This window comes from Stegodyphus dumicola, chromosome 3 (assembly GCF_044657685.1).
Source record: "Stegodyphus dumicola isolate Sdum_Otavi_A_Nest chromosome 3, ASM4465768v1".
Classification (NCBI taxonomy): Eukaryota; Metazoa; Arthropoda; class Arachnida; order Araneae; family Eresidae; genus Stegodyphus; species Stegodyphus dumicola.
In genome coordinates, this window is record NC_140770.1 from 28,984,517 (window position 1) to 28,995,412 (window position 10,896).

Sequence of the window (10,896 nt, forward strand, 5' to 3'; positions counted from 1 at the left end):
GAACGTTAACAAAAATTCTTGTATGAGAAAAATGCAGAAGTAGGGTAATGTAGGTAATACATAAAATACGGTTACAAGAAAGTTAAGAGAAATCCAAGAACCACTTACTAAGTAAAGATAACCCCTCTCCTCGCTTTAAGAATACTAGCTTTCACTCGGTTCATCATTTCGATGATTTTTGCTATAATTTTCGTTTACTGGAATAAAGCGAAAAAAATTTCTTTATTGCAAAGAAAGCCGATAAAAGAAAATATAGCTCGGCATTTATTTTATGCAACTGCTGCAGAAAAACATCACTTAATTACAGAAGTTCACTCAAGCTGAAATATGATTTAAAAGAATATTATGATTACTTCCAAAGAACTGTTTGAATGGTTAAAAAAATATGACAGTCAAGCTTTCTGCATAGTCACAACAGATGCCAAATCTTCACTTTCAATACTGAGCAGATAGAGAGGACTTACTAAATAACGGATATGCGAAACAAAGCTTTGCAAAGCGAAACAAACCCAATTTACACTCACTGTAAAAACTTTAAAGAAAAGAAAAAGGAGGGAAAAAAAAGAAAAAAAAAGAGAAGAAGTTGTATCCAGAAGTATTACGTTGAAATGTTGTTTTTGAGAAAAGTTAGCCAATGACAATATTCTAGACCAAAATTAGTTTTTCAAAATTGTAATTACTACCTTGCTTGATATATATATATATATATATATCAAATGTGGTATGATCTTAAATGCATTTAGTGCGAAAACAAGTTACTATTACTTGCGCAATTGCTGCAAAGTAAGTTAATAATAATTTATTTCCTAAACAATATTGATTAATTGGTAATATTATCTCCTAAGTTTAATTAAAGTAGAAATATTTTAAAAGAGTAAATCCATACTAGTAAGTTATATTTTGAAAGATGTTTTGAAATAACTTGAAAGTAAAATGTTAAATCATCATGAAGAACAAAATTTCATTTGTAAAAAGAAAATTAAATTAAATGCATGTAATCATTGTCATTGATCGGAAATTAGTTTTAATTATTGTTCATTGAACGGGAGTTGGTTTGTTCCCCTTGAAAAGTCAACTAATTTCCGATCAAAGGCAATGATTACATGCATTTAATTTAATTATTAATAATTAGTTTAATTTAATAATTAGTTTTAATTATTGTTCATTGAACGGGAGTTGGTTTGTTCCCCTTGAAAAGTCAACTAATTTAAGATCAAAGACAATGATTACATGCATTTAATTTAATTTTCCTTTTACAAATGAAATTTTGTTCTTCATGATGATTTAACATTTTACTTTCAAGTTACTTCAAAACATCTTTCAAAATATAACTTACTAGTATGGATTCACTCTTTTAAAATATTTCTACTTAATTAAATTTAGGAGATAATATTATCAATTAATCAATATTGTTTAGGAAATAAATTATATATATATATAGCATATTGTGCAAGATGTTTTCTAGACCAAAATTGGTTTTTTTAAAATTATAATTACTACCTTGCTTGATATATATATAAAATAAATAAATAAAAAAATTTAAAAAATGAGAATTAAAATTTAATGATTAAAAAGGATACTATGTAAATATTTAACCCACAATTTACAAAAGCGTTATTAAAGCTTGACAAGACAACGGACAATTATATTTGCTGCATTCTGCTACGCATCACGATGTAGTCTTAAAGGAGCCTTAGTTAGGTCATCTCGAACAGATTGGACTCTTGTCTTAATATTTTTGCGGATTTTATGATAGCGTCAAAGTTTTACAGAGTATTCTACAGATCTCCAGTGGTTTCCACCGTGACTGGTATTCTGATGCTACTGACCACAGAAGAAAGAAAGCAGCAAAGGAAACCCTTGAGATGTCTGCAGTATTTGGATGAACAATTGGCCTGTTGGTAGAGAGGGACTGAGAAGGGTGTTCATGAATAGCAAGGGTATTCATGAGCATACCATTGGGCTATCCAATGTACTTGTGATAAAGACTAATTGGGATTGGGTATTGTATGAAATCGCTCTAAATACAGACTCTAAATATAGTTCTAAATACAGGCTTACTATAAATAGGCTCTAAATACGGTTTAGATGAGTGACATGTAAAATTTGCTGACCGCATTGCCTCCACACGTGGATGCAGTGGTCTGTTGTACCAAGATAAAAGCAAAAATTGTTATTAAAAATTACCGGCTGTCATATACGTAGCGTATTCGGAAACTAAGTACCGTTTCATTCTAGCGCCGTCGCAGCGCTGTGGTAATCATCCCGCGCATGCGCACTAGTCTTTCTGGTTCACTGACTTTCAATTGTCGCCATTTTGGTTGCTCTATGTTGTGTTTTCAGTTTGCTGTGCCCATTCAAAATGTTTAAGACAATTAGTTCTCCCGCTGACTGTGAGATTCGTGCCGTGATTAAATTTTTGAACGCGAGGAATGTTAAACCGGCCGAAACTTATCGTCAAGTGACAGAAGTTTACGGTGAATACGCGATAAGTGATGGAATGGTGAGAAAGTGGGTAAGAATGTTTAATGCAGGTCGAACAAATGTCCACGCCGAGGCTCGGAGTGGTCGGCCTTCTGTTGTCACCGATGATTTGGTAAGGAAAGTTGATGAAGCAATTCATGAGAACAGATGCTTCACAATGATAACTAGTTCTCCCGCTGACTGCGAGATTCGTGCCGTGATTAAATTTTTGAACGCGAGGAATGTTAAACCAGCCGAAATTTATCGTCAAGTGACAGAAGTTTACGGTGAATACGCGATAAGTGATGGAATGGTGAGAAAACAGGTAAGAATATTTAATGCAGGTCGAACAAATGTCCACGCTGAGGCTCGGAGTGGTCGGCCTTCTGTTGTCACCGATGATTTGGTAAGGAAAGTTGATGAAGCAATTCATGAGAACAGACGCTTCACAATGACAACTCTTTCAGAGGCATTTCCACAAATTTCACGTACTGTTTTGTTCGAAATTGTGTCTGACCGCTTGAATTATCGCAAACTGTGTTCCCGATGGGTTCCAAAAATGCTCATTGATGTTCACAAAACAAAGCCCTGACATTTCTCACGCGGTACAGTGATGAGGGAGAAAACTTTTTAAACCAAATTGTGACAGGTGATGAAACTTGCGTGTGTCATTTCACACCAGAATCGAAACAACAATCGATGGAGTGTAGACACACTCATTCTCCAAAAAACAAAAGTTCAAAGTGACAATGTCATCACAAAAAATCATGTGCACTGTCTTCTGGGATAGGAAAGGCGTTTTGCTTACTGAATTTCTTCCCAGAGGTGAAACCATTAATGCAGCACGATATTATGAGACTTTAACAAAAGTAAGGCGTGCCATTCAAAACAAACGATGAGGAATGCTCAGTAAAGGAATTGTGTTGCTCCATGACTATGCTCGGCCCCATACTGCTGGTGTCACTCAATCGTTAATTCGACAGTTTCATTGGGAGCAGTTCGATCACCCGCCGTACAGCCCGGACTTGGCGCCGTCCGACTATCACTTGTTCCTGCACATGAAGCGCGAGCTTGGTGGCAAGCGCTTTGGATCTGACGATGGCACGAAAAATGCTGGGGAGTCGTGGTTATCGAAACTGGCGGGAAGTTTCTTTGACGATGGTATACAAAAACTGGTCACCCGCTATGACAAGTGTTTGATCATTGGCGGAAACTATGTTGAAAAATAGTTTAAGACATGTATTTTCATATAAAAATAAAATTGGGTTCGAAAAAATTGTTTTATTATTTTCTTTTTCTTTTCTTTTCTTTTCTTTTTTTTTTTCTTTTTTTTTTTTTTCAAAACGCTACTTAGTTTCCGAATACACCTTGTACAACATGGATATGCTCTCGTGTTGTCTTAGCTGTCTATGGTGACGTTGCTGTAGTGCCAAGGACAGTCTCTGAAATAATCCGCATTCCTGTAAAAAGATGTTTCCGCATCTTGACCCTCGAGAATAAAATACGATCTGTGTGTCTGTGTGTGTAATTCATAGGCATACAGCTGTCTAGGCGTACAGCAGCTTCATAGGCATACAGCTAATGAAACTGGCACTCATAGGATTCTGCAGAGAGAGACCGTTGGTTGCAAAATGTTTGCAATCACTGTTGATGTAACCTTTCGCTCTTTCACCTTCATTTCCCGTGGAAGTCTTGCAAAGCCTGTATGTCCATGAGTTCATATTTTCCTGACTCCTACGCCTCCATTAGCTTGCACTTGTAACATCTGCAATGACTAATACGGCATGCAAGACGACAGAATGACCGTATGCCTTGAAACAAATGTACTAATTACATTGGCTATTCTAATGAGACATTAAGTATGACAATCAGTGTCAAACTAAGCTCTAAAATGCATAAAAGAAGAAACCTATTTATATACATAATTAATGTGCTTCCAGTAGCTAAGGAGTTTGCTGTAAGAATCCTGAATTTATGGAATAATTTCTTTTTTTTTTATCCTGCTGGACATATTTATTCTAGTTCTTTTACTGTTGAAACCGCATGCAATAGTAATAAAATAATAATAAAGTAATAAATAGTGATAATAAGTAAACGAGTAGTAAAAGCTCTCAACCCCATGATGTCTGTTTGCTCGGCGGTAAGCTGTGTGCTGCTGAGAAGCTGCATGTCATGATACAAATGCTAGTAGTGGTGTTTTTATGACTTTTGCTCTCTTTAATACAATATGGTATAGATTTATTTCGAGCTGAATAATTGTAAACTGCATCATGCCTTATGAACGGATCAAAAGAGAGTATCCGCTTCATTTGTGTGTTTGGTTTAATGATTATAAAGAGCTTGACAGATACTTACAAACATCTGAGGTATAGTTACATAGATATATATTTCTTGTGCTGACAAGTCTATGATTTTAGTTAAAGCTTTCTTTTCTGAGAAATTGAAATATTTGACGAACGCCCCCTGAAAGTCTGGAAGTTGTAATTAAAAAAATCCTCTCTAATTAATTAATGTGTCAAAAATACCTGATTTGGCGCTGCAGTGATAGGAAATATTATTTAGCTTGTTTTAATGTTCTGATTGAATTTCATCAGACTCACTGACATCCTGCTAATATCTTAAATTGAGAAATATGATTATAATGCCAATCAATTTTCAGAGTTTATGTATTGAGAGAAATTCATGTGAAAGTAAAAAAAAAAAAAAAAAAAAAAAAAAAAAAAGAGAATTGTGATGTCTAAAAGTCTAACACATCTGTTTAAAATGTCATACCTTTAAAATTTTGATGTTATGATGTTTCCAGAAGCAGCATGTTAAATGCATAAATAAAAAAATCTAAAACATTTGTTAACAATTTATAAATGTATGAAACTCATGTATTTTTGTGGTTTTATTATAAAAATCTAAGTTTCTCCGTAAAGAATTATCCATGAAAAAATTTACATACATGGCAAAAATATAATTTATGAATTTATCTGTTTTAAATGTACCTTAAGCATATATGTAGATAAATTAAAACACTTATTTGATTTGAAGGTATTAACAGCATGCCTCCCGTCTTTCTGAAGCTAAAAATGAATTATATTCAAGGAAATATTTCTATATGTGTTGCTTTAAATTTCTGAATTACTTTAAGTTATATTTAAGAGAAGTTTTGATCAATGTAGTTATTGAAAGTATTTTTTGCTTTAATCAGTACTTTTATCAGAATTTAATATAATCATGCTTTTTTTATAAAATCTGAATATAATTATTATGTCAAAATATATTAATAGAAATTTACATATGAATACGTTTCGATTATTGCAATTAAATTATGATCGTACATGCGACCGGTTATTTTAAAACGTGCTTAAGGTCATAATATTCCCTTTCCTTATTAAATGCCATCACGTTGTGCCCCTTATTTTCTTTCGTTTGAGACTTAGTTCAAGTCCTCCTTATACTTGTATATTAGCTAATGTTTAGTTTTCTTCTCATATGTACATATTGACAATCTTATGCAAATCAGATTCTTAATTTTTTTCCCTGACTTGTAGTAAAATTACATTTGAAGTTTAAAGCTGATGCAGTAGTCTTGGTTTCGTATAAAAACAGCCATTACTTATTTGAATAGCCAGTAATAGTATTCTTCAGTTCATTAATTGAAATTTTAACTCCATAGAAACATATCACATTAGTCAAAAGCAAATTTAAATTTATATTAAATATGATTTGTAAAAATAATTAAATTATTCAACTCATGAGACATTTTAAATTTAATGCACTGCTTGAAAACTGGCGAACTAACACTGACTTTCATAATTTATTGCTCAGAAGCTGTAATTAGATTTGTATTTATGCTTTTTAAATAAACTTTAACAGTTATAAAAATTACTCTTTGACATATTATGTAGTTAATTTTTAAAAACTATCGTGAAATGCCAAACATATATACTGCATATTGTAAATCCTTGGATTTTGCTAGTCTTGTTCAGCTTCTCACAAGTTAAAATTTTATTTCAACATTGAGTTGATAATGAGAGATATTTTAATTTAAAAAGTGATATAAAATGCTTTCAAGATTTTATCACGTTTTAAGAAAATTTAATAGTAAATTTTTCCTTAGGGTCTTTAATCATAATCTACCATCTTTGAATTGCAAGCTCTTGTTATTATTATTTTGTTTTAATTTAAAATTTACTGCAGCTAAAACGTTGATGATATTTGCTGACTTGCAGAAACTTGGTTCTTTCTATTATTTCCTTTTATTAATTTAGAAGTCAAACGACAAAAATCAATGTTATCTTTGCAAATTTTCACAGGACTAGTTTTGATGGTTTTACCGAAACATCTACCTCAGCTGCCAAAGTACAAATGAACCAGATAAGATATGGTGAAAAAATAAGAATGTCTGAACAGGAATTAAGCTGCTGGCGCCATCTATTGATGAAACAAGAAAACTAAAATTAATTTCCTTAAAGGCTGAAGGTAAAGATAGATTAGAATTAGGGTTGTTAACTAAAACAGAAAGATTTTTTGATTGTGAAATGCTCTAGAAAATCTAATTCACTAATGGAAGATGTATTTTGAATAATTTTGGCTGAAGAAAAATGGAAAGTGTGATTTTTGGATCAAAAATGCTGGGCAATAGAGGACTTCTGTGTTTCCTTTTTACTAAATTATAGGAGCCCCAAACGGGCTTATTTTTTGCTTTCTTTTTTCCACATGGTGTGTTTGCCATTTTATGATTGTATGAATTTCAGTAAGTGTTTTTCCAATTTTTTAAATGGGATTTATGGCTTACACATTTTAATTTTTCTTATTTGATATTGTGCTTTGCATATCTGATTTCATGCTTTCTAATTGCAAATATTTTCAGTGTGAAAGTTTTCCAATGTTTTGAGCTTTATTATTGGTTAATTAAGTTTGCTGAGGATGATGGGTTGGTAAAACCATCAAAACTAGTCCTGTAAAAATTTGCAAAGATAACACTGATTTTTGTTGTTTGACTTCTAAATTAATATCTGTTCTGCATGTTATTTTAACCTAAATTATTTCCTTTTAGTTTCATCTGTCATGTTTTGCTTAATATCAACTTCAAAATATTCCCATACATTCTAAAGAACAAAATTCCAGGTTATCCTTAAAGTGTTGGATAAAGGTCTGAAGAAGACTGTTGTTTGGCAATTTATCAAACACTAAAAGTCCATCAATCTATCAAACTCACAAGTTTGGCAGTTTATCAAACTCTGAAAACTTATAAACAAATTAGGATAAAATTTTGACAAGCTATGATTCTAATTCAGTTTGTGTGAAATGTATTTTCATGAAGACATGACCAATATTTTTTGGTAGTAGTTGAGCATGGTATAAGATTAAAAGAATGCTACTCACAGGGTATTTGACAGTGGCATAGCCTGTTGAATTTTCTAGAGCAATAGACTACAGTAAATTTCATGCAAACAGTGAACAGTTTGAAAATTTTTGTAAAAGATACGGAACTATTGCAACAGTAATAGGTAAAATCCTAGCATACGGTGCAGCCTTGGTGCGATTTTGAAAATTATCGCCAACACCAAAAATTACCAAAAGAACGTCTATGTATATATAGTGATAGTATACTATACACTATATTCATAGTATATACTATGTATAACTATATATATTCTTTGAATACCCGTTTGCTACTCATCGTATATGTCCTGTTTTTACTGCTCATCATAAAAGTCGCCAAAAGTAGCCAAATCCCGTGTGCACCAGATACTAGGATTAAACCAAGTAATATATAGTGAATATAAAGACACATATATAAGCAACTGAGTTAAATGTCAAAATTGTACATTGAAAGGACATCTAAAATGCATGAACCGAAAGATATCTTCAAACTGAATGATACTAACATATTTTTCTAATGTTTACCAAATTAATATTTGTCTATTTTTTTTTTAAAGAAATGTTTTGGAGCTAAGAGTAATTGTACTATATATAAATATGACAGAGAATAGAAACTGGGGGAAATTGAAGCTTTTACTTTTCATTCAGCTAAAAAAATCCAGCATGTTTAAAAAGAATTAAATTCTTAGAAGTTTCAATATCAAATGACATCTGAAATTTTCAAAAAATGGGTACTGTGACCAGCTTATTTTATGGTTACACGGAACTATAGAATTAATTTAAAACTATAAAATTAATTTGGTTACTGATTATTCCTTTGATTACCCTTTTCAGACAACTAACTAAAATTATAGAATGTGAAAAATCTTTTCTTCTCTTGAATACATTTTCAAATTTCAGATGGATCAAGGAATGATACAAACTTTATCTTCACAAAAAATTAATGAAGACAGTAATGGTGGAAATTCAGAGTGGTTCATGTATATATAAAGTAAATTTATGTGAATACATATCTGATCTTTCAAAAGTATGGAATTAGGATGTGATCAAAGCAAAAGTCTGCAGTTATTTCAGAAAAGCTGGATTCATTGTCAAAAATGATAATAATGTGGATGGTGTATCTTCACAAAGTGATTTAAAAAACTAAGATGAATTTTCAAGTGTCTGGAATGAAGTATGACAATAGTTGAAAGAGTGTGAACAAATTAATACCAATAATGCTTAAAGGGTTTTCTTTTTACAGGTAATAATGTTGAGACCTAAGAAAGTCTAACTGATGAAGATAGTATTAATAACAGTTATTAAATGACTGATGAAAATGAAGGTAGTTGTAATAACACCAAAGTACCCACAGTTACCAATATTTGTATCCTTATTCTCACTACATATAGGTACTTTGGTATTGTTGCAACTACCTTGGTAGAAATTGCCAAATCTATAGAAGACACCAGACAGTGGCAACCATGCACCTAACAATTCTTCAGGTAACCATATCGATAACTGCAAATTGGAATATGCAACGTTGCCATTTTTGTGCATGCTGTTTTCGGTATGTTAGAAGCTCTGAAAGCAAATTGTGACATTCTTGGTTTTTAGCTTAATTTTGAAATATGTGCTTGTAGAATTTGCCGGAAAAGGAAGAAAGTTCTGTGAAATTTTTGCAGGAGTATAATATTTTGCAACAAACATGGGAATATTCAGATTTGCATTTGATGATGATATATTTTGGAAAACAACTAACTGTTTTGGAAATGCAGCATGAAAAGGTGTAATGCAAAATACATTCGAAGTAGTAACTGGTTCAAGAAGTGTCTGCCATTCTCTACAGAAGTAAGATTTATGTACTGTTGAAGTAAAGAATTAATGAGTGTTAAATTTTGCTTGGAAGTGTTAAAAATGTCCAGTAAGACTGTTATAAACTGGAATAATTATATGTGGGAGTTTTATAAATTTGTAAAATTTGTAAGTAGTTTTATAAATTGTTTTCCAGAATAAGTATCAAAATAAAATTAAAATATGCACCTAATAATATCCATGATATAAAGTAAATAACTTTCTCTTCTTTGAAATTACCATTTTTTTCTTCTTCAAAAAATCACCAAATTGCTCCAGAGTAGTTGCTATAATACCAAAGTACCTGCCAGAAGATGTTTTACACACCTTAGAAACATGTAATATGGGTTATCACAGAAAATGTTTTTTCAAATGAGCAATTCAGAAGGACTTAATATTTTTTTCTTTCCTGCATGACAAATGCAAAATCCCATTTCAGAGAAATTGACACGTGTACTTCTGTATACATTAATGTATTTCTTTGTATATTTTCCCCCCTTGCATATCCCCCCTAGCTTTTTAGCACCAAGTTCTGAAAATTTTAAAAATATTTTTGTAGTTTTCCCATTCCTCAGTGTTTTCAGAGTATGAGCTGTAAATTTAAAATGGTTTCATTCACATGTTGATGTTTTTTGGCTTACTAACAAAAAGACAAATCCAAACCATCATGAAGGTGAAACCAAACCTTTCCCTTATACCTAATACAGGGACCCCAATCACAATGAAGCAAACACGAACTGACATTCAGTTTATGATTTCTTTGAATTGGCTATAAATTCACTTTCTTCACTTTCTCTAATTATTTATGGATGATTTGAAGCCTATGAAGTAGCAGAGACAACAAGAATAGGCAAGTCTCAAATTATAGGAAAGTCGAGATGAAGTTATCTTATTAAATATTGTAATGTTATCATTACTATATATTTTTAATGGAATATGGGTTTCTTATAGAGAAGTTATAGTGTTATAGTTACCTGTAGTTTATCCATGATTACTTTTCATTTGTTATGTTGTTACTGCAATTGCATCCTTCAGAAATTTAATTGTTTGCATAGTTTTTCCCTCTCGATTTTCAGATGATAAAATTAGTAAAAAAAGGGGGGATATGTGAGGAAATATGGTATGTGTAAAATTTGATTTATATTACAACAGATATTATTTTATTTTTAGTTACAGTATTTAGGATTATTTATGATATGTCATCATGTAAAATGTTTATTGGAA

At 31.6% G+C, this 10,896-nt stretch overlaps 1 protein-coding gene across 1 annotated transcript in view; it reads left to right on the forward strand.

Annotated features, from left to right (window-relative positions):
* The first annotated feature begins 4,609 nt into the window (after positions 1 to 4,609).
* Positions 4,610 to 10,896, forward strand: part of LOC118193013 (ankyrin repeat domain-containing protein 13D-like) — a 61,754-nt gene continuing 55,467 nt past the window's right edge. The window contains exon 1 of the mRNA XM_035364044.2: positions 4,610 to 4,829. Coding sequence (XP_035219935.1) covers positions 4,734 to 4,829 — 96 coding nt within the window. The 5' untranslated portion in view covers positions 4,610 to 4,733. The remainder of the gene's footprint in view (positions 4,830 to 10,896) is intronic.